This window comes from Phaenicophaeus curvirostris, chromosome 3 (assembly GCF_032191515.1).
Source record: "Phaenicophaeus curvirostris isolate KB17595 chromosome 3, BPBGC_Pcur_1.0, whole genome shotgun sequence".
Taxonomy (NCBI): Eukaryota; Metazoa; Chordata; class Aves; order Cuculiformes; family Cuculidae; genus Phaenicophaeus; species Phaenicophaeus curvirostris.
Window position 1 is genome coordinate 82,198,424 of NC_091394.1, and position 25,818 is coordinate 82,224,241.

Below are 25,818 nucleotides of genomic sequence, written 5' to 3' on the forward strand. Positions count from 1 at the left end.
TAGAACAAAATAGCAATTGTACAGCAATTGCCTTCATTCGCAGAGCTGAATGTTCAACATGAAGCTGATAAAAAATGCTGTTTACTTTCCAGCCTCATGCAAGACCTAGTGACTGCATTGCCTTTACAATATCTCCTTTATCCTACCTGTATTTAAGGAAAGCTTTTAACCAGCATTGTAGGAGAATTTAATTATGCAACATTTGATTATTGCCTTGCCATACATGGTTGGTAGTAATATTTCAGTCACTGTCTTATTTGCTACTGCATAGTTCCACTCCTCCAAGCACTTTTGTTTTTTCAAAAGAGCTCATTGTTAGATAGCTAGGAATGATTCAAAAATCATTTCCGTAGAACTGGAAAGCTTTCTGAAAAAGAAATTTATTCCTGCAGAATGTCATTAAGCTACTCTCAAGTTAATGCAGACACTGAAAACCTCCCAAGAAATTTTAAAGAAAAATGACAATGCAAACTCAGAGCAACGCCTTGAAGCACATTCACTACTAATTTCCTTTAGTGTTCTACATTGTAAGAGATTTCTTGTTAAATTGCACTTAGGAATTTCTTGTACCAGTAAGAAAAATTGGCTAGACAAGAAATATTTCTATGTTAGCAGAGATTATTTTAAAAATGTAATAAATTCTTAATAAAGGTGAATAAAATATCTTTCCAACCTTAAAATTCCATCATAATGGAGTTAGGATGCTGAAGGCCAGCATATCTATCTTGATAAAGCTGTAAAAGAATGCTAACACTAAGTTAAAATTTTAAGGTGTGCATGTCAGGATAAAATTTTTGTACTGCAACTCACAGCACAATGTAAAATTAAAATAGTCAAATGTTATCTTCAAGTAATACAAAGGCTTGCAAGCAAATTTTAGGATGGGCTTCTGTGATGTTCACTAAGTGCTACAAGACTATGAAGGACATTTTTTAATTCTTCATTTCTTTAAAAAAATAATATTAAATTGAGTTACATGATTTCACTTGCAGTGATTAATAACCAGCAGCAGCACACTTCGTTTTTCTATTCCTCTTCTGTAAGACATGCATCAAAAAAGCATTTGCTTTCTCCATGAGTTAGCACTTTTCAGAGTGATGAAAACTTAGCCTGTACATATCTCTTCTAGGAAGAAATTAAATCCTCTCTTAGCTATCACTTTGATGCACATACTCCAAAGAGAATTGTTTAAGAGTGTAACTTGGGGACAATTGCTATTTTCTAGCGCAGCAGAATAAACTACTCCCAGGGTGTTTCTTTTCCTACTCCAGGAAAATTCTTAGGAGAAAACAGCACAAGAGAGATACTCTATAAAAACAACAATTGATGTAGTCAAGTGTATTGGTTCTGGCTAGGATGGAGTCAACTTTCCCTATATCAGTCCTCATAGTCCAGTGCTTTGTATTCATAGCTAGAACAGTGCTGGTAACATACCAATGTTCTGGCTATTGTTGAGCACTGCTTACACGGCACCAAGGCTGCCTCTCTAACCCTTCCTGAACCCTAAAGACCACTAGGTTGGGAGGGGACATAGCCAGGATGTCTGACTCAAATTGACTAAAGAGATATTCCATACTGTACAACATTGTGTTCAGCAATAAATGCTTAGAGAAATGAGGAGGAGGGAGGACTTTTGTTATCAAGGTGTTTCTCTTCCAAAGTAATCTCTGTGTGTATTCAGGCTTTACTTCCCAGGAAGAAGCTGGATGTTGCCTGCGGGTTGAAGCAGGGAATAATTTTTCTTTGTGTCCTTTGTTTCCTTGTGTGGCCTTTGATTTTCTTTATTAAACTACCTTTATCTTGAGCCATAAGTTTCTCATCTTATTTTCTCCATGTCCTGCTGAGGAGTGGAGTGAGGCAGTAGCTTGAGGGGCACTTAACCAACCACATTGATGAAAATGAAGAAAGAGGTTGTTGGCTGAGTAAAGAGGAGAGTAAAACACAGAAGAAAGAAAAATACTGAGTGGAAATTATGGTTTGTACAGTGGACAAACTAGGTGGCTGCCTTGTACAGTAACACAAAAGAAACATCATTTGTAATGCTGATAAGAGACTATCTGCGTAGTCAGTTATAAATAATGTAAGAAATCATAAATGATAACAGTTCCAAGGCTAGGTAAATATTTTGCCCATCATCTTATGTACATTCTGAGCAATTCTGTAGGATATACATATTATGATTTTGTGATTAGTTGATATATGATTTCAAGATTCTTGGACAAAATATTCTTGGGCTTCAATGTAATCCTTGACACTGATCAAAGGGCTTTCATCTGAAAACTGAAGGTGAAATATTTGTCTATGATTAACGTATTTCAGTGCCATTGTTCCCAATCTCATTCACTCCAGTTATCATGCTTAAGTATGATGAAGCACGTACTATTAGTAAATTTATTATGATGTTTTGTGAGTACAGAGTTGAAACACAGGTATATGCTGCAGAAAATAGTAAAGTAGCAAAAGTAAGCGTGCATGACACCTGACTAAGCAGTTAATAACAAAAGATGTCTCCTTTCATCATGAGAGTTTCCTTTTCACCCTAGACTCAAGCCCAGAGCCTTGCTCCAGCAACATTTAGTACAGAGATATTTCTCATCACTGTTTTTATTTTATTTGAGTTAGGGAACAAGTAATCAGGTATTATGGATAAAAAGCACTAATTTTAGCTGAGAAGTTGAAAACAAAGCCTGGAGAGAAACAATTTGAATACACTCTTAATTGAACATTGTAACCTAGTCTAACCCAACGCGACTGAAATGATAACATACTTTCAGAAGTTACTCAAGTTTAGTGATTGATAGCAATGGTTGGACTCTATGATCTTGTGGGTCTTTTGCAACCTAGTGATTCTGTGATTCTGTTATGAGATGCATCTAAGAACTAGCAGTTTGTGAAATGTTATATACACTAGCCTTATTAGGTGGATGCTAACAATTAAGGCATATGCCCAGAGAGAATGAAAATCCACAATTTTAACATCTGACCACTTCCCTTCTGGAGAGTCTAGTTTGATATCTTGGTAGCTGATAAGTAAAAAGCGGGAACAATCAGAAATATTAGGAAAGTAAATGAGCAATGCCTCAACAATCACCTAAAATTGCAGTCTGATTTACAGCAATAAAACCCAAGTTGTATATCATGAAGTACAAAGTTCCAACAGTAGTTTTGCCACTAATTAATGAATAAGCTCTGATTTATCCTTACCCTATTTTCTCCCCATATAACACTAGGATAAAAATTACTATTATTTTTTTTAAGCTTGAAGTGAAGAAAAAAGCATTACAATCTTGTTTTTTTAGAAAATACAATTATATATATGCTAAAATCAAGATGGAATCATTGAGTATTTATTGCAGGCTTTAAAGAGTGTGCAGTAAATAAGGCAGAGGCCAACACTTGAATGATGAGATTAAAATATTAAACAGTTGCTACATTTTCCAGGCACCATTTATCCAATGAAATGAATAAGACAGGGCGCCTAGGGGAAATACTGTGTGACTATATAATTAAAGAATGTATAATAATGAATGAGTGCAGAAAGGATGAACTATGCTTTCTGGGGTAACTTACATTCCTAATTTTTGAACTGACTTTGCAAATGCACTACCCTCCAAAAAACCCAGACCACAGTTCTTGAATTCTATCCACTCTGTTTAAGTAAAAGGCAAAAATGCCATATAATATTTTGATAAACTTTTCACCTCCGTGATACTGTGTCTCATTAGTAGTTTTTGAAAGTGAAATACTGCAGCATGGACTGAACCATAGATCTAATATTAAACAGCTTCTGGAGAAATCCTAATTCCAGCACAGTGGAAAAGGACCACTGGGATCTGTGCTAATGCTTCTCTCAGACACCATCTAGCCAGGTTCCAAAATAAGATACAGGTCCTGAGAGACTAAACAGGTCTCTGATTCATGGATTCCTTCCTACATAAACAACTCTGACTTTTAAAATATTACTTAGTATATGAGATAGCTCTTCACTAAAATTAAGAAGTCACTTCAAATACCTCAAATCTGTAATTATGGTCTCAGAATTTAAAATATTAATTAAATTTGAGCTAAAATTTCTAAACAAATATTTTTTTAAAAATAGTGAGACATACTCACTTTTATTTTAGCCATCTACATTTTAAGAGTATGAGCACACAGACAATCTCACTAATATTTACAAGTAGATGTTTTCTTTACAACACTTACTTAATGAACAAATTGCCTTGCTTTCAAAATATTCTTATTAAAGTAGGGTTTGTGTAGGCTTATGTTAGTATAAGTTATTAGACAGTCACCTAATACGAGATGCAAAGGAATGATATGCAGATAAAATCAATCTTTAGGGTCTTTCTGTGGATTTGTGGTCCAGACTTTATCCAATATTTTTATCAAAACTAAGTATTAAATATTATAAAGATCTGAGAGAAGACTAAGCATTTATCACATAAAATATACTTAGATTTCATAGTTAGACTTGTGTTATATGGCAGGCTATTGGCAATTAATACATTACTCTTTAATGTTTCACAGTGACAAAGTAGATATCAAAGATACTGCCAGAAAATTTATTGCAATTTTAACTTGCGTTGTTGAGATTTTTTAATTGAATGTTATTTTTATTGATGTGCATAATGTGGTATATGCAGTCTCTTCAATCTTGTTTAAAAAGTTTACTGTAACAGAACAGATTTTCCCTTCATAGAGTATCTTTTGAATGTGGACTGGTTAAAAATAAAGTAACTGTTTCTTTTCAATGATAAACAAAATCCAGTTAATCATTCAACTCAGAGAATCCAAATTTTGCCAGTAATGTAGGTGCGAAGACTATTACCATGCCTAATGCCACCAAAGGGCAACCACATTTTTAAATTCTCCTTGTTTCCATGGAAAATAAGTAGATTAACTGATTAATTTTTAAGATGGGCACTTGAGGTACTTTGGAAATTACGCAGCCTGCAAATCTTCACTTGCTAGAGAAACTACATAATCATAGACCATACTTTTCAAAACAAAAACTAAATCAAAATAGTTGCCTAATTTTTTCAAAGAGGAGATACTGTATAACAGATAAATCAATTGGAACTGTAGTAGGGGTGATAAAAAAAATCAAATACTAAACAACAAACAGTAGTGACATAATTAGCTCTACATCATTCCTGTAATTTCAAGGTCAGACTGTTACATTCACTACAGTCACAGCAAAGAAAATCAAAGCAGGGAACTGCCTTAATAACAGAGTAGGGAAAATCACATGAAACAATGAATTCCTACAAACAGCACGTCTTCCTCTTTACCTTCCAAGCAAAACTGCTCCTATCATGCCCACAAAGAAAGATATTTAAATTCAGATGTTTGGTTCCCTTACAGTCCTTAGAACTCTTTTAAATGTACAGTTTGTAATGGATGCAAGCACATGCACAACTACAGACTAAACCAAAAATAGAGAATTCAAACCAACCAGAAAAAGTGCAAGTGCTGAATATGAGCATTGCACTTTAAGTTATGCTTTATAAAATTCACTTGTAATGAGTTTTGTAATGAGTCTGCTCCCTACAGTTTCTAGGTATACAAGTTAAACTGGGATACACAAGTCTCGTGAAATTAAATTCACTGATTCAAGAGGCTGAATGAAATTTGTGTTTGCTATGGGTTCAGAGACTAAGAAAATACTATGTGTATGTTCACTGTTATCTAAAGAAAGCCTGAAAATGAACTAAAGAAATATAAAATGAGGATGTGATAATAAGAAAGGCATAATATTCAACCAATACAGTCTGGTTTCCAGTGTCACTTACAAATTTTGCTGAGACATAATCCCACTTACTATGTGAAGACAAAAAGAAATAAACACAGAATCACAGAATCACTAGGTTGTCAAAGACCCACCAGGTCGAGCCCAACCATTCCTATCATGACTAACAAAACTTGTATTTTAACTGATTTGGCAAAATAACTGGACAACCACTGTAGTTAGAGAGGAATCAGAACTGAGAGTCTTCGAGTTCCATAGCTGAACACTGTTTTGCCTATTTGAAAACTGAAAAGTAACAGAAAAAGTAAAAATCAGATAAATTCTAGCATATGCCATTTACTCAAAAGCACGTTCAACAAATTGTCCTGACAAAAATATATTCCTGCATACTTATTTAAATTTATAAATCTAAGTGTTAAAAGCAAACTCGTGATGGCAGTATTGAAAAGGCTAAACTTTCACCTTAAAGATCTAATGCAAATGACAACAGAATCTCCAACAAGATTAGGAGCCACTTAGCAATAAAAATATTCACTTCATCAATAATCAGCTCACTCCCTTTACTGAAAGCAGTGGTGTAAGTGGTACTTAAAAGTAGGAAAGTAATAAAAATGAGATAACAGTTGAAAGCATGTAAAATGAGAAGTCTAAAGAGTGACATTTATTCTTGGATCATTTCAGATGAGATCTCATGGGACATTACCCACACTTAATTTATTTCACTAAAAACACTCAGTAATTTTTTTTCAGTTCTGCAAGATAGGTGGACATGAAGCACTTCACTGTATAACGTGCTTTGTGATCTGTCTTTCACTGATAATTCACCTTGTGTCTACCATTTCCCATTCCACACTGACAACATGATTTGGAGAGGCTGTGTTTTGTGAAACTTGCTACCAATCATTTTAATAAAATTGCAGTAACTCAAAATTAGAATGTAAGGCGATTCTTCACAATTTCTGGAAAATTCAGTATCTGGCACTGGGTACTTTCACAGAAAAATTCTTTGAAGAGCTAAATTGCCATAAAAAGGTGAAAAGAAGCTAAGAAACCCAACAAACCACATTCATAATTGTCTTAAGTCAAGCAGCTGAAACTCTAAGGTCTTATTCCATACTGAAACTGTATGTATACCTGGATTTCACTGAACAGAAGAAACTTGGATACAAAGCAAAATTCTGCTTGAAATACACTAAGCAATCTTCTCGTCAAAAGATGCTTCTGTGGCAACAAAACCTATCATTACTGGACCACATTAATTTCTTAATGCAATACCAAAATCCTTTTAATCTTCTGTAGCTCTCCACAGTAAGTCAGTCAAGGGTTCGACTCTAACATACTCTAGAATTATGACATTTTTATAGAAAGAAAGAACATTTAAGTCTGGCAATGGTCATTTATTTAAAATGTTCAAGAAAAATAAAGTAATAAACTACTAAATGCATTAACAAACAACAATAAATCAACCATATTTGCAATAAAAAAGGCTTTTCAGAGGTATCATGACTAATAAAAAAGTGGGAAAATGACTACTTCTTTGTAAATTGATTACCTGAGTCACATCATAGATGATAATATGTAAAATATGTAAACTACTTAGCACAACGATAGAAGATTTTAATGCATTTATCTTGGCTGCACAAAGGTTGAAAACTAGAGCTAGCAATGCTGACTTTCTGATCAAGTTGTCCATGGGCATAAATCTAACCAGAATTACACTAAAGTATTTTCCTAGGTGATACTAAGTTGTATCTCTCCAAAGGTCTTAAGAATAAATAAACAACCTAATTTATGCGAAGAATAACAAAATGCTTCATTATATGTCTGACTATTTTCTACTGGTTTTGAAGAAAAAAAACTAAATGAGAAAGAAAATGTAGTGAGATATTCAATTTCTTCACTAGTATTGGCCTCACCCAAAATAGGAAGCTTACAGTCACTGAGGAAAGCTACCAAAACATAATTTTTTGCTCAGGTTAGCTCTGGTTTGCTAACAACAAAGACAAAAAGAATTATCTAGTTTTATGTTGGATTTATATAGGCTACCTGTATACAGCTTCACAGGAATGGCATGTAATTCTTTGCATCTTTTTGGTCTTATTAGAACAATATTTTAAATGAAAATATTTGATCCAGAATTTACCTAACAGAGTGTTCTGCTTAGGCAGACATACCCATCATAAAAAGATCTGAAAAATGAACAAGAAATCATCTGCAGGAAGAATCTGCTGTATTGGCACAGAACATAATAACTAGGAACCACTTAGAGAGCACAGAGAAAAAAAACAAACCACAAAAATATTTATAACATGCCACATATTTACTGATTTTGATTATGGTTCTCATGTCCAGCCAGGTGCCCTAAATATAGCTATTGTTAGATTATTGCAAAAGACACTTAAAAGAACTAAAAAACCTGTAGAAAATTTCCAGTCAGCTGATTAATACGCCCATTTAATTTTATAGCCCTTATAAATTAGTTGAAAAGATTAAAACTGGCAGACTTTCAGTCTCTACTGCACATATTTATATGATTATTTCTAACTTACAACAGTGTTTTAGGTAAGTAAACATAAAAAATATAGTTGTAGAAAAAAATCACAAAATAAAACCAAACCCACACATTTTTAAATACTCCTAAAACAGGGGGTGGGGAAGTAGGGACAAAAAACCAGAAACAGTTTGAAAAAGACATTGACAGTCTTTCTTAAACTCCCCACTAGGTAATACATCACAAATAGGTGTAAGGCCTAAAATTGTTGAAAGTGAATAAAATCTGACCCACCATCTGTTTTTCTCAAAACCAGACAATTAGTGATTTAATTGACTTGGCAGACTATATATTACAGTACATATGTTGCACTAGATGAAGTGATTTGTATCTACAAAGTTGTAGAAAAGGAGCCTTGAAGCTTTCAGGTTACTCTTATTTCTTAGTGGTTGCATTTTAGGGACATTTTTTATTTTGATAAAAACTATGCCTAGGGCTTAAATTCTCCCATGTGCAGCTTTTAGTCTTTTTAAATGCAGTGCTAAAGTAGGAATAAATGCACCATACTGCTATGCCAAATGTTATTTATTAGTTATTACATTGCGACCGTGCTTTCATGTTATGAAGCCTGCGGCTGGACTGTCAGATTTCAGGTGTCCTTTAAGTTGATATAAAAAGTTAACAGTAGAGATGGCCATGTTAACAGAATACGCAATAACTTCCTACTATTCAAGTATAAGACATTTTCCCTGCTTATATATATACTAACACAATGTGTATTTCCAGAATTATTTTCTATATAATTTATCTGTTTCTTCCTATACATTTACATGGTTAGGCATATGGGGACTTGGAGTGTAGGTGAAAAATAAGCAATTTGAAGCAAAAATAACATCAGCAAAGTCAGATTTAACAAATAACTGGCTTCAGAGAGCCATAGTGGTCAATGTTTTTTATCATTGTATATGCAGGTATTTTATAACTTAAGTACGATCTACAAATGTCATGCAGAAAGTAATCATAACATTTATGCTATAGCTTTTTAATACTTTGAATAGTGAAGTTTATCGTACGATTTATACCAGTACAATGTGTATAATCTACAGGTATTAGTTTTATATCTGTTTTAAGCAACTACAAAATAACTCTCCAAAACCAATGCATGGTTGTAGGTAATAAATAATAACTTTGTAATAGCCACTGGGACATACCAACAAGAAAGGGACTGCATTCAGCAGTGTGAACTATGCAGTCCACTTTTGCCACTGACAATCAAGGTCATCACCATTTATTTATGCTGCTGTCAAAAAAGTTTAACTGTTTACATAACACACTGGCTTTCAAATAGTCAAACACAATTTGAATGATTACACAGTGTCCACTTGTTTTAGTCAGAACCTCAATATATGGGACTGTCACAAAATTTTAGCTCGGACAGAGTGAGTAACAGTCACTCCATTACCAAACAATTACTGTTGTGGCCCAAACCAGCTAAAAGCAGCTCTGGCCAAGACAAACCTAGCAATAGACTGAGGCCTGACATGGCGAGTCAGACGATGCCTGTGACCATTTACTGTTAGTGGGGTAGAAATCATATTTGCTGGGCTACATAAGAGGCCTAAATGAAGACTTTAAATATTTTCATAGAAATGGGATCCAGAACCCAGGATTCTCTCCAGGCTATTTCTTAGGTGGTGCTAATAAATAGGCTATTCATATATCAATAAAGTTGTGTAATTTATGAGTGTGTGAATTAGTTATGTGGAAAAAACATCGATGTTAAGTCCATTCTTTTTTCACTCTGTGGGCATAACAAAAAAAATCAACATTTTACTTTATGAGTTATGTATAAGGAAAAGGCCAGAGAAGTAACAAAGGTCACTATAATTACGAGAAAGAAATTACTGTTTTTATAGACTAGGCTTACAGTAAATGATACATAAAATGGAAGCATTAACAATGAGGACTTTCAAAAGGAATTTCAAACTAGCTGCTTTTAGCTGGTTTGGGTCACAACAGTTATTGTTTTGTAATGGAGTGACCATTATTCACTCTGTCTGAGCTTAAGTTTTGTGACAGTCCCATGTATTGAGGCTCTGACTAACACACGTAGATACTGTGTAATCATTTAAAAAGCCCTTGGTGTCCATGGGAATGGGGGAGGCTATACTGCAAATTCAAAACAGTAACAAGTAACAAGAAAAAAAAAAAAACCAAAACCCAAACCCAAAACAAAACATGCTGTTTGAAGTGAGACAGGCTGAGAGAGTTGGGGCTGTTCAGCCTGAAGAGAAGTCTGCAGGGAGACTTTATAGTGACTTTCCAATACCTGAAGGGGGCCTACAAGAAAGCTGGGGAGGGACTTTTTACGAAGGCTTGTAGAAATGGGACTAGGGGCAATGGGTATAAAACGGAGAGGGGCAGATTTAGACTAGACGTACAGAGGAATTTCTTCATGATGAGAGTGGTGAGACATTGGCACAGGTTTCCCAGGGAAGCTGTGGATGCCCCATCCCTGGAGGTGTTCAAGGCCAGGTTGGATGAGGCCTTGGGAAGTCTGATCTAGTGGAATATACTTCCTCATTGCAGGGGGGTTGGAACTAGATTTTCTTTAAGGTCCATTCCAACCCAAACTGTTCTATAATATGCAAGATAATTGCCTAAGAAGACATAAAGGAGATGGAAACCCCACTGTTAACATCATGCTCTCCCAAGCATTGACCTCAGGATGCTGACAAATTGTAGCACATTCCTCCCCACTCCACTGAGCTTGAGGAAGGCAGATGTTAATGGTAAGCCACAAAGAGATACTTTGAGCATAACTCCAGGGGGAAGAAGTAGATGCTAGGGAGGTTATGCACAATCTTATTCATTTTGTTAATAAGGTTTCCCTGTGTTATTTAGACAACCTGAATGATAGACTTAAAATATCAATTGGACAAAAAAGAAATTCTTAGCTCTTTCTATACTGTGTTCCTTTTTGCTTTTAACTAGACCGAGCAACAGGTTCCACTGAAGTGTGAGTTGCTCTCATATCACCTCCTTTGTCTATGTCTGGACGGCACAGAACTCACCATCGAAGTTTCTTCAGATCAACTCTCTGGAATGCCTCCTCAAGGTGGAAGAATTTCAAACCTCACTTTTTGTATTTAAAGAATTTTTTAGAGATCAGGTGTTAAAAATTTCACCTAGTATAAATTTTCAAAGTTCTTACTTTAAATTTTAAATGAGTTTATTTTATATCCCTGACTATTTCCAAGAATACAATTCAGTTTTAAATAACATCACCAATAGATACTCTAATTTTCATTTATTATTAAATGCCTACTAAAGTTCACTTTCTAGGGTTTATCCTATTTGGGTTATGAATTCATTTATTTAATATCCTCTAATTAATGTCATCAGGTTAGTTTCTGCATTTGCTCAGTAATGTACATTAATACCCAGAGAAGGTTGTCATAGCATCTCTTTAATTATTATTTAATAAAGGTATTGGTTATTGTATATATTAAGTAAAGTTCATTTTCTTCTCAAATTGGCCCCTGTAAAAATCCAAGCAGTTCAAGAGAAAATTTTTAAGAGATTAACAAAAGCAATAATTAAAAGTAGTTAGTTTGCAGGCATGTGCTTACACCTCTATATTTTCTTAAGTCATTTAAAATGCAGGCTAATTTGATATTCTATTCGGTGATTTCATTAGAAGGTTTTTTCCATCTTTTTTTTAATCAATTATAAAACAACCCTGAACTACTAATGTCTCTTCAGTTCCATTTAAAAAGAAAAAAAGTGTAATTTGCAGAAATGAAAACAATGACCTTAATTGCCTTTCTGTTACATTGAGGTTTCTTGAACAATTTAAAATTTCCAAGACATGCTAATCTCTAATGCTTTTCTGCGAAGTCCCAGTTATAAATATTTCAAAACATGTTCTCCAGACTCAGCTTAGCTGAGAAGACAGCTGTGGCCTTCCTTCATTAACTGTGTCCATCACCTCTCAGTAAGCATGTTTATAGCATTCACCATAGAATCAGCAAATTATTGCAATTGTACCTTCATGATACAGTTTTACCTTCATGTAGGCAAAATTCCAGGTACTAGCTCTGAAGTTCTCACACTATCTACAGGCTAGGCAAAACAGTACATAGTTCAATCTGCCAAATAAGTGAACTGAGACATTTAGTTGAAAATGTATATACAGGTAATTCTTCTAGATTATTCAGCTGAAAAATATTTCTCTCTCTCTCTGCACTGTTTTTTTTTAAATATTGAAAGATGTTCAGGCTTGAGGGAATCTAGTTTCTTATGACATGATAAAGGAAAAAATTAGTACTCTGGTTCATACACACCATAACAGAACACATATCTTCCTAGTAGTAGCCAATGTACCCCGACTAAACCACAGAAAATTGTCTCCAAGAGACAATGGATATATATGTAATGTCTTTATTGCCAGTCATATGACAAGCAAATTAGAATCAGAAGAGACTTAAAATAATTTGCATATTAATTACATAATCAAACAAATAAATGTGCAAATTTCCAGTTCAAAACCCTCATTTTTTTCCTGCTAAAAACCCCACGACTTTTGTTTCCCAGATTATTTTCAGCTGCAGATATTTTGTGAAACGAAGTTACAGATAAAATGAAGAAGGAATTTTTCATCGAGATGATAGGGAGGAGTGGGAGGAGTTATTTACTCTTCCTTTGACCTTTGGAGATCATCTAGTCCAATCCCCCTGCTCAAGAAGGAGCACCTACAGCAGGTTGCCCAGGAACATGTCTGGTCATGTTTTGAATGATCTTCAAAGATGGTTATTCTGCAATGTCTCTGGACAACCTGTTCCAGTGTTTGACCATCCTCACAGTATAAAAAAGTGCTTTCTTCTATCCAGATGGAATTTCCTATGTTTTAATGTGTGGCAATTGCTGCTGTTGGGTACTACCAAGAAGAATATGATTCCCTCTTCTTCATTCATTCCTACTAGGAATTTGTACACATTGATAAAATCCCCCTATGCTGCTTCTCTCCTGGCTGAACAGCTCCAGTGATGTCATCCTCTTCTCATGTGAAAGCTGCTCCAGCCCTTTAAACAACTTTGTGACACTGTGACTTGTTCCAATAAGCCTGCATATTTCTCATACTACATAGCCTAGAGCTGGAGACAGTAGTCCAGAGGTGAGTAAAAGCAAGTTACAGAATTCCTTCCTACAGAAGATGTAAATTTTCAAAGACCTTATAATATTCTGCAAGATTTGAATAAATAGAGAAAGCTTCCATTGTTTTTGTATATCTAAGTAAATAGAGAGGTATTATTCATGTGGGTATACCTCCTTAACTATTTTAATCATTAATTATTTTAATGATTTTATTCTTATATTTATTATTTTAAAATGTTATAATTCATCAGTTTGTTCTCTAGTTCTCACAAGTAATCTGCCTATTTAAATGTCATAATTAACATGAAAATACTTCTAAAAATTATTCTGTCAGGTAATGTCAAGTTCTGAATCTGTCATTGTCTTAATCTATTAATGACAGTTTCTAAATCCACAAGCTGGCATTTGAACTTTAGAGATTTGAACAAAAATATTTCATTCTGAATATTCATTATCTTTTTAGAGTGAAGAGGATCAAAGATTTCCACAAAAGCACTGAATTTCACAGCGCTTTTTCTGGAAAATCACCAAGTTCACCTAGTCATATCAGCTTGGAATTTCCTAAGGTTTCTTAGCTGCCTCCTTTCTCAGGTATGCAATTAAATGATCATTTCAAACCACCCCCACAACAAATAAAAAACATAACAACAATTAATGGCTTAGAAAATAGTTACTCCATGAGAATGAAGAACAGAAATTTCTTATTTGCCTCGCTGTTTCTGCAGGTGCTGTAAAGCAATAGTAGAAAAGTAACTTCTCAACCTATGGTCACAGGAAAAGAGCTTGGGTTGGGGCCTCCTTAGACATATGACTCAAATTGTGTGTAGAAAAGCTCATGAATATCTGACTTCTTCCTTAAGGTCATCTTAGTACTATAGGACAGAGAGGCAGACAGGCTGTCTGTTTTCAGAGTTCCAGGAGGCATCTGAAAAATAGATACGTAAACCTGAGTGGTAACAAGACTGTAGAAATTACAATCAAGAATAGATTCAGCTGACAGATGGGTAAAAATGACAATCACAAAGCAGTATGGCTTTTCTAAAAGAATGTCCTGTATTACAAGGCTATCAAGGCTTTCTGGAGAGGAACATCAGCACAGACATGGGAGAAAACCAGTTTACGTAAACTATTTGCACTTCCAAAGGGCTTTTGAGGAACTGCAAATGGAAGGTACCTAAAGAGACTTGATCTCTGTCATAAAAAGATAAGCTTTTAATGGATGTTTGCTTAAAATATATTTCACTTATGGTAAAAGACTTTCCAGAGGAGAGAAGTCACCAATGGACTTCTTCAGCATCGAACCTGTTCGAGAATGTATTTGTAGATATGCTGGAAAAAAAGGCAAGCAGTGAGATGACAAACCTTGCTGATGATCCTAGCTTACAAAGAGCAGCAAAGAGAATAGCCACCCGTGAAGAAATAAAGGTAGGTCCTGCAAAACTGGGTAAGCAGTAAAATGGTAGATTAAATACACCATTATCTACCACGAAATAAAAGAAAAGACGTCAGACAAAGCCAGTAAAAGTACAGTGAAGAAAGTGAAATACTTCTTCATTGGAACATCCTTGCCATAAGATATTCACAAATCTAAAAGTGTGTATTGGCTACAAAGGAAAAAGAGACAAAGTCATGCATGAAAAAAAAAACGTCAAGAATTCCTGGATTCAGGAAATCTCTGTGCCATTAACTGATAGGATATAAGAAAGCATTCTGAAGAAATATCACTACATTGTTGCTTCCTCTCTTTTCCTTATGTGACAATAAGCTAAATAGACCTTTCTTATGAATCTTTACAGCTGTTCACACATTCTTATAATCTAGAAATTAGAGACTGGAACTATTACACCTTTTATTGAATACATTGTCTAAGAGTTAGGTACAAAGATTAATAAAATATTTAGATAATATTGACAGAGTAGGGTCATAAAACGCTTTCAGTGAGTTTGGCCAACAAAGCAGGAAAACAAAGAGAGTAAAATACGGCACTGATTTTCATTTTGTTGGTAAATTAACAAGGAAGGTGCCGGTTTCTGTAGTGGATGCCCTTTTGCTTAGTATGTTCAAGACCAATCTGAAATAGGAATGAACTTCAGTTATGTTCTGGTTTGAACTTAAGTAGAATCAGTTTTCTAACTTCAGCGAAGTCTCTTTTAAGTAACTCCATTTTCTGAAAGTTAATGGCATGCTTTCCAGACAGTATTTCTCCCTAGAATTGATAACACAGGGAACTGGAATGCAGAAAGGCCAGTGCTTATTCCTACAGTAAACAAAGCCCTCCTCAGGTTGATGGAGTGCTGTAAGTTAAAGACAAAAATGGGTCGCACCTGCAGGGAGGGACAACAGGACAGATGACCCCAAACTGACCAACACAGTATTCCATACCATGTATGTCTTACTCAGTGTAAAAATGAGAGATCATGAGGCCAAGTTTCCTTTGATGGCTGATGTCCAGTGAGGATCTCGTCTTTCTGTTTGCCCCTTATCCTGGATTTATATGTTCCTGAATCCGGTTCCTGAATCCAGCTCCTTCCTGACACCTTCTTCTCCATGCGTGCTCTGCAGCATTCGTGGTGACATATAGTCGTCAAGGGGTGGGGAAGTATTTTTTTTATGTTTGTGTACATTTCATTATTTTCCTATTAATAGTATTTTCTTCCTTATTATTATTTTGTTAAAGTTGATTTAGTTTTAGTCTTGAATCCACATGTCTTTTTACTCTCATTTCCCTTTTTCCTTTCTGTGGTGAGGGGAGAGAGGAAGGAACTGAGAATCCAAATGCTCAATTTTAGCTGCTGAAATTGACCAGGCCAGGTCTAAATGCGACAGATTACAAAACTTGTCAATGACACACTTTCAACAGAAATTGAATCAATTACAGAGAAGGTTGCGCTGTATTCATAAACTGTTAGTTAGTGGGGTTGCACAAAAAGAAGTGCCTTTTTCTATAAATAAAAACTAGTATTTATATTTGAGAATTTGAACTAATCATGAGACTTACAAGGCTTAAAATTTTTTGTATTGATTTAGTGCGGTTTTGCCCTTGACGTGTATCCCTATTGTCATTCTTATTGCAAAATCAAGTTAGAATATACAAGAAACAGAATTGAGGGTATTAGAATACAATTTAATAAATTATTTATATGATCCCATCTAGTTACTGCACCTCAAAACACACACAAGCAAAACAAATTTGTGACGAGAAACACAGAGAAGAGTGGGTACAAAAGCAACAGAAGTAATCAGAACAGTGAAAATATTACAGGAGAACATAAACTGAAATAGATAAGGCTGAACAGTTCAGAAAGAAGTTTGACAGAGGTTTAATTTCTGATTTTGATGCTCAGAAAGTACAAAAGCCTCACCTCCCTCTACCTCATAAAAGAAGGATTAAGTGGTATTTAACAAACAAGAAGAAATACCTGTCTTGTGAAATCCAAAATTACACAATGGAATCGTCTGGAATCTCACTGAGCTCAGTAATTTAAGGTTTTTAAAAAATTAATCTATAATATGAAGCACAAGAATTAATGCTTCTTGCTAGAATGGATATGAAGATATGATTTATAGATAAGTTACTTTCACAACTTGCCTCAATGAAGCCTGAAGCCTATATCTTACTTTGCACATACTTCTGAAATCTATGTTTCCAGACGTAGTTAAAGGACCAACATCAGATTAAACTAGCTACCTAATTCTGATTATTCAGTGTTCTGCCACCAACAGAAAAGCAAGTGCTGTTGAGCACTCAGTCACAGAAAAACATTTCTGTGCTATCTGTGACAAAAAAACCTCAGTCTGCAAGTTAGAAAACAGGATAAAATTCAGATGACAAATTCCAGAGGGCTATCCTAGGCTCCAATAGTACCCCAAGCACTCAAAAGTGTAAGTCACACTGGTTGAAGGAACATGGAAGTTATGCTTCAAGCAAAAAGAAATCTTTTGAAATACTGCATGTCAGAGTGTAAATCCCATATCCTAAAATTAGATGCAGAAAATTGAATAAGCAAATCTACTTTGCTTCATATTCACTTTTTACCTATACGCCTATCTAGCTTGGCATCTTACACAAGCCTCTTCCAAAACTGATCATTACACTTTAGTCAAAGTAACCTTCTTCAACTTTATTTTCTAATGCAATTAAGATTAAAGCATGTGTAATGTATTATTATAGTCAACAACAAAATCACACAGACTTCGTCATGATAGGAGGCAGAGCTACCTAGTCATTTAAGTTTGTTTTTTTTTTAGTGCGTGGTCAATTACTTGGAGAAATATAAAGCAGACACACCAAAAGAAAAAGAAATCCCTCAGATCTGGCCATTGCTTAGAAACTGCGGGTGCAATACTGGGACCCAACAGAACTAGACTGCCCTAAGGATAACTTCCTCTGTTTCAGAGGACTCAAATCTAACCTAAACAGAAGTTCAGCTTGCCGATACTAGATAGTACAGGATGAGTTTGTACTATGTGTTTACATTACTGCTTTAATTCCTTAAAATATTTTTTCCTTTGAATTTGTATCATGATATTTGTTTTATTCTTTAATCCTACAAATTCTGTGATAAAAAGTTTATTTTGAAAAAGTATATAAGGTGTATTTTTTATTTAATCTATTCTTTCACATTTCTCCAATTTTATAAAAGGAAGTCATCACATATGAAAGCTATTGCAGTTAGAGTTCTTACATATAATTTTCCAAGAATTGTAACATACTATCACTAGATTCTCAATCAGTTTTTGTGAAATGAAATAAAGTCACAATTCTTCAAATTCTTAGAATCTTACAGAAATAGGTTTTCCATCTTTGAAGGCTATGTCACAGTTTTATCAGTTTGTCTTGTATTTTGTGCTTTATTTTTCTAAATTATGAATGAAGACTGTTCAGGTCCAATGTTTAAACATGTTGGAGATTTTTTCTTCACTATTGTTTAGAAAGATACTTCTTTCTTCTTGACCTTGGTTTTGAGAATAGAAGTGCTACTCTGACAATTTGGCACCATTTACCGAAATACTGAATGATGAAAAGTACTTATGCAACTTGACATCAGTAATAACTATTAATTTGAAGTTTCCTTTCAGAGCAGTGATGTTGGAAGCCTAAAAAGAATTAATTATTTAATAGCTTTATTTGTAATTATATGAGCACCATAGTCTAATCACATATCTAAAGGAAGGACTATGTTTTTCAAATAATCTCTGAAATTATGACTCAGAAATCATGTACTTAAAATTTTGATTGCTAAATAGTCTGTGTTTTTGCATTAAAAAAAATCATACATTTGAAACGTGAAAAGAAAAATATCTTCTACAACAGTGAGCTAACAGGTAAAACATATCTCTAATAAGTCAGCCCTTGTATTTCTGCCCTGCCCTGATTCCTGATATTTTTTATTCTACCTTCCTAGGTAGTTTCATTTTATAGGATACTGGAAAAGGAAATAACAACAAAAAAAACTTATCTACTTTAAAATATTATCTCCACAGTTTAAATCTCTATTTTATATTTAAGTAATCATTATGGGATCTAGCTATTACAAATATAGAATAACTCCACATGCAACACTTTATTCTAGAACACAACAGAGATTTTTATTTTCACAAAAAACTTACTAGTTTCTTTCAAATGAAAGATACAGAAAAGAGAACAAACTGTTAGTTCCTGTAATAAAATAAATTTAAAAGAATTCTTCAGCTGAAAACCTACAAATGCAGAGGTAGTTAAAAATTCATTTGTTTATTTCTGTTCTTACAAATTATATGGCATATTCAATTTTATCCCAGTCAGAAAGGATGTGACCCTCTGTCTTGCACCTTCAGCAAGTATACCGTTTTGGAGAACATGGGTAAACGCCACTGGGTAATGACATCCTGCAACTCTCTGTTTCCCACCATGATATTCCATGTAGGACTCAGAACAATCTATAATCTTGAAAATGCCTGCAAGACACAGATCTAAATGTCAACTAGATTGAAGAATGTCTTTATGAATTTTGATGGCATGAGGCATGCACACCTCCATGACCTCTGCAGATAATTGAGTCTCAGGATGCACAGAAGCAGATATCTAGTCATTGAAACATTTTAGTGGCATTTATTTTAGCTATTAGCAAGTACTGCTATGGAGAGAGTACATTATCAAATAATTAACTCTGGCATAAGCAAGTTGGCAAAGTGAAACAACACAAGGTACAGTATCCATACTGTCTATAAGAATTTCATTGTGTTTTGGTAGTTTTACTTTGGAGAAACTTCATTAGATCTTGATAAACACTCAATTGAAGCTGGAATTGAAGAATTGAAGAATTGAAGAATTGAATTCTTCAATTGAAGAATTGAATTCATCTTATGAATTACCTCAATGGAATGATCTTGATAAACACTCAATTGAAGCTGGAATTGAAGAACTGAAGAATTGAAGAATTGAATTCTTCAATTGAAGAATTGAATTCATCTTATGAATTACCTCAATGGAATGTATTTTTTGCCTTCCAAGATTGCTCTGTGATGAAAAATGAAGAAGGGGACTGAAATGATCGAAAGATACAATTCAAAGATCACACTGCTGGATCTAATCTAAAATGCTAATGTAGCTGCACCTTTTATGTAAACAAAAATTTTAAATAACTAAACACATAATAGATATAGAAATAGATACAGTATCAGCCCTAGTTAGGTGTCTGAGTCCATAATGGAAATGGTGAGGTGGAAGAATTATAGCAATATAATTTGATCTAGTCCATCAAAGAGAAATACAACCAAGTTGGGCACATATTTTTAATAATTCATTTAGTTACTCAAACTAAAATGTCCAGTAACTCTGACTCCCTAAAATCACAATTCTCTTAAGTGATTTCTCTTAAGAAAGAGAAAAGTCTATGCAATTCTTTGGTTCTAGTTAAGAATTCAGTGACGTGTCATAGCCCTGAATGTGCTAACTCAATTCTTCGTTGGACTTTCACTCAACTTCCAGGTGATAAATTCCAAAACTTTAGCTGAAAAAAAAAAAATCCTCATGCTTTCCAAAAATGCTGCCTATTTAGTCATTCCTTTTCAGACCCTATCATCATTAACAGAAAGGAAAAAAACAAATCAAAAAAAACCCCAAAACCCACCAAGCCCCCCACCTACCTCCCCCTCCCCTTCTTCCCATTTTATTTAAGGGAACATTGCCTGGTTTCTGGCATCTCTAATGAATTCAGCCTCTCAAGGATCAAAGCAAAAGCAACTGATGTAAAAAAATTCCCACACTCTAGACTGGAGGAAAAAAAACAACAACCCCCCCACCACACAGTGACTATCTATTTAATGCTCGATGCATTCAAACACTACTTAGTGTGCCAGCATAAAGTACCAGTGTAGGGTAAAAAAGAAATACAGACTCAATATTTAGGCATGCAATCACAAAGTTGATTATACAGAGATGAGATTGTCAATGTACACACGTTCTGTCCCCTTCTACCTATTCATATTCAATTTATTCTTGCAGAACAGTGGCTTCTAAGAATAAATGTAACTCATGAATAAAACAAGACTTAGTGGTACATTGTAAGACACTAGAAAACAGTCCTCTGCCTTCTGTATCTAAAATTGTTCAAGTAAAATTAATTTTACAAGAAAAGAGTCCTGTAAATAAAAGAAATGACTACTTGAGCTGTGCAAATTATTTCCAGTTCAGATCTAAAAAGCTTGGTTTTGCAGTCAGCTATGGTTAAAATTTTGCTATAGTAACAAATCCTTAATCTTCTTTATACTAATGATTTTGCTGGAATTTAGAAATCCTGAATCTTGTGTCTTAATAACTACAATACAAGAAGTAAGACCTTTCTCTCTTAGTCAACTAGATCTGAATATCAAGAATGCACAAGATTACTCATGCCCCACTATACAGCTTAGTATACAAGAACAGCCAAAGGAAAGTTACGGACAGAAAAAAACAGCAAGCTACATTGTGCAGGTTTACTCCCAATATGCCTTCTATCTCTACCTGCCTATCCTCAACAACATAAGCACAATTTCTAAATACACACGGTCCTTCATTTAACTTTTACATTTTATCTCACTCCTGAGGTACTTAATGCCTTCTTTGCCTCAGTCTTTAATGGTAAAGAAAGTTGTTCCATCTGTGTACAAATCCAGGAGCCAGAGGAGCAAAATGAGGCTCCCATGATCCAAGAGGAGGTGGTCAGAGTCTTGCTAGCCCGACTAGACACGCACAAGTCTAGGGGGCCAGATGGAATTCATCCAAGGGTATTGAAGGAGCTGGCAGATGTGCTGGCCAAACCCCTTTCCATCATCTTCCAATAGTTCTGGAAGACTGGGGAAGTTCCACTGGACTGGAGGCTGGCTGATGTTGGGCCTGTCTACAAGAAGGGTCGCAGGGAGGACCCAGGAAACTACAGGCCTGTCAGTCTGACCTCAGTGCCAGGGAAAGTCACAGAACAGGTGATCTTGAGTGCTATCATGAAGCACATGCAAGAGAACCAGGTGATCAGGCCCAGTCAACATGGGTTCACAGAAGGCAGGTCATGCCAAACTAAACGGATCACCTTCTATGACAAAGTGACTCGGCTGCTGGATGAGGGAAAGGCTGCGGATGTGGTCTTCCTGGCCTTCAGTAAAGCCTTTCTCACAGCATTCTGCTTGAGAAACTGTCAGCCTCTGGCCTGGACAGGAACACACTCTCCTGCGAGGAAAACTGGTTGGATGGCCGGGCCCAGAGAGTGGTGGGAAATGGTGTGAAATCCAGCAGGAGGCCTGTGACAAGTGGGGTTCCCCAGGGCTCACTGCTGGGTCCAGTCCTGTTCAATGTCTTTATCAATGACCTGGATGAAGGCATTAAGTGCACCCTTAGCAAGTTTGCGGACGACACTAAGCGGGGTGGAAGTGTCGATCTGCTGGAGGGTAGGGAGGCTCTGCAAAGGCATCTGAACAGGCTGGACCGCTGGGCAGAGTCCAATGGCATGATGCTTAACAAGGCCAATTGCCGGGTCCTGCACTTGGGGCACAACAACCCTATGCAGTGCTACAGACTAGGAGAAGTCTGTCTAGAAAGCTGCCTGGAGGAGAGGGACCTGGGGGTGTTGGTTGACAGCGACTGAACAAGAGCCAGTAGTGTGCCCAGGTGGCCAAGAAGGCCAATGGCATCTTGGCTTGTATGAGAAACGGCGTGACCAGCAGGTCCAGGGAGGTTATTCTCCCTCTAGACTGGGCATTGGTGAGACCACTCCTTGAATCCTGTGTTCAGTTCTGGGCCCCTCACCACAAGAAGGATGTTGAGGCTCTGGAGCGAGTCCAGAGAAGAGCAACAAAGCTGGTGAAGGGGCTGGAGAACAGGCCTTATGAGGAGCGGCTGAGAGAGCTGGGGTTGTTTAGCCTGGAGAAGAGGAGGCTGAGGGGAGACCTCATTGCTCTCTACAACTACCTGAAAGGAGGTCGTAGAGAGGAGGGTGCTGGCCTCTTCTCCCAAGTGCCAGGGGACAGGACAAGAGGGAATGGCCTCAAGCTCCACCAGGGGAGATTTAGGCTGGACATTAGGAAAAAATTTTTCACAGAAAGGGTCATTTGGCACTGGAACAGGCTGCCCAGGGAGGTGGTTGAGTCGCCTTCCCTGGAGGTGTTTAAGGCATGGGTGGACAAGGTGCTAAGGGGCATGGTTTAGTGTTTGATAGGAATGGTTGGACTCGATGATCTGGTGGGTCTCTTCCAACCTGGTTATTCTAGTATTCTATGATTCTTTTGATGAATAATCATACTTTCTATTAGCTGCTTTTTTTGTTAGGCAAGAACCACGCAACTTTTTTTTTTGGGTTTTTTTCAAAAATACATGCGGCTATGTTAAATCTATTATAAGAATATTTAATATAACTAATCTGGATATGAAAGTGCACATACATATATACACAGACATATATGTGTTATGTTGTTTCTGCTGTTCATGCTGTATGAAAACTATGTTCTCCCAGAAACATCAAATATCAACAGGTGGTTTATGTTATGGACTATAGAACACTCGTATTTTAAGATCTAAAAAACCAAAATTATTATTTCAGGTCTTCTTTGTCTTGGTCCAAAACTCCTAAATAATTCAAATTCTTTGATTGCAGTGTTTTTTTCCTGTTTCGTTAGGCATAATTAATTTTCAAATGAATGTATGACGTATTCATTTCACACATTTAAATTTAAATAATCACAGAATTATTTCTTTTTAATATTCTTGAATCTGAGATAACAGAGAATAAATGTAAAACTATGTGCTAAATATTAGCAACTGTAAGGACACACCAAATAGATATTGTGCAGTTTCATGTGACTTAAGACCTTTAAAGAGAAGAATTGTTTTTTATTTTATCAACTCAGCTTGCATTTTCATTTTTTAAAAACTGATAGACCTGGAAACAGATTGCATCCCCTAGTATGAAACAAAAATGTTTTATAGTATTTGCTTAATTTTTCGTATATGATTAAATTTACTTCCAATAAGGTATTGTTACCTTTGTAGTTAACCTTGAAACCAATTGACCCCACACTTTCATCCGTTTGAAGGTGCAACCACATCTGATTACTCATGCTCACAATTAAGTCTGGTACGAAGCTTCCAGTTAACCTATAGATGGAAAAAAAAAAAATTCCATAAAGCCATTAATTGTTAAATAACTAGTTTTTTTTTGGTTGGTTAGGGTTTTTTTGGTATTTTTTTTAACTGATCTAAATATCTTGTAAGTTTTTTCATGCTTTTTGTTTTTTAATTTGTTGTATTCATCTCACACCAAATCAGTTATCTAATGGCTGGTTATCCAATACAGCTCTCAAGATTCCAGTGCAGATTTGGCAATAGTTGATAAACACAAGAAACTACTGCTTGTGTTGTACTGAAATAATTCATACCAATTTGAGGTGGTTTTTTAGAAAAACATGCAACTTCCCCCGTTCTGAACCGTATGTAGCAGCCCTGTGTGCATGACTCAGGCACATGAAGGCATATTAAATGGCACTAAAAGTCCATAATGAGGCACTACATTTATTCTTTAAATAAGTTATTTCTCTGGTATAAAATTACCCACTTTGGAATACATGCAGTATGTGTTTAAAATTAAGATATTTTTCTTAAATACCAATACTATTATTAAGGTCCACGTGTCCCCTGCACTCTGACCTCTCCTCATTACCTCTACCACAAAAATGGAAGCATGCACCTAACAGACTCAGCTGATGTTCATTCCTCCATTAACAAAAATACCAGATGTCACAACTTTAAAACCTCTTAATGATACAGGATGTTAATTAATTCAAACTTGGTATTTTTTGTGTGGTTTAGTTTTTCTGTATTGTATAGTCAATGCAATCCTAAATGTCTGTTCTGTTTGCTGAATGATATAGTGTGATTTTATTTTATATTGCTCTGTTTTCCCCAAATTTGGTAAGAGTTAATCAGCTAAAACAGAATGGTGGAAAGTATCAAAATATTTTCCATGATTGTAAAATGGATCACAAGCAGAGGACTGTATAAGACTGAAAACTGTTAGTTTGGTTTTTGAAATACTAACCATGCATTAAAGCTAGCTGAAACTTCAAATGGACTATTTAAAATATATTTTGCAGTTAATTTTAGTTCTCCCCTCTGGTCTTTTTTAGCTTGCTTCTGTATGAAATACTCTGCTGTGGTAGAAATTCATGTCTATTTCTCACATCTGTGTTCACAGATGGAACTACTATGAAGACTTGCCAGAACTGAACAAATAAATGCCTGACCACAATAATGTACTAACTGCTTATTCCTGCACTAAGGGAAAGTGTCTTCAGTGAGCTCAGTCATTACCAAATTAATAGATGTTCCTGAGGATGTTCCTCAGAAACAACAATGATGTAACAGCTAACATTTTTGAAAATGTGAATCAACCAACAGGAGAGAGAAATCACTTGTTGTTCTTTTTTATGTGTTTAGGGAATTCTGTACAATATTTGGGAAGACTTTGGGTCCACAGAACAATAAGAACCAGAAAAAAAAAAATAGCTTCCTTCCCATAACGCTAAGATAATAATGAAATGAATCCTTTCTTTCCTCCTGGGGTTTATGCAACTTCCTCTACCCTAGATTCTCTATGTAGATTCCTCTCCTGGAAGCAAATTTTTACATCTGCCCTTTCAGAAGCTGATCAATGAACACTGTCACGAGGAGAAATGGATAGATGTGGTTATAATTCTACCTCTTCCTCTAGGACTTCAGAGCTACCCCTTCCACATACTAGAGACATACTTTATCCCTGACAGAGTACACGGAAGACTAGATTAGACAATATTCAGAAGACTGCAACACTGAAGATGATCTTTTATAAACTTTTCTGATGCTTTGCCCACCCTTTTCTAACTTCAGAAGAGTAAATGTATTTAAAATATCACATTTAGAAGCTTGAAAATATTAGCT

At 35.5% G+C, this 25,818-nt stretch overlaps 1 protein-coding gene across 1 annotated transcript in view; it reads right to left on the reverse strand.

The window, feature by feature from the left end:
• The window catches only part of CSMD3 (CUB and Sushi multiple domains 3), a 608,404-nt gene that overhangs the window by 283,362 nt on the left and 299,224 nt on the right, over positions 1-25,818 (reverse strand). The window contains exon 13 of the mRNA XM_069854554.1: positions 23,888-24,000. Coding sequence (XP_069710655.1) covers positions 23,888-24,000 — 113 coding nt within the window. The remainder of the gene's footprint in view (positions 1-23,887; positions 24,001-25,818) is intronic.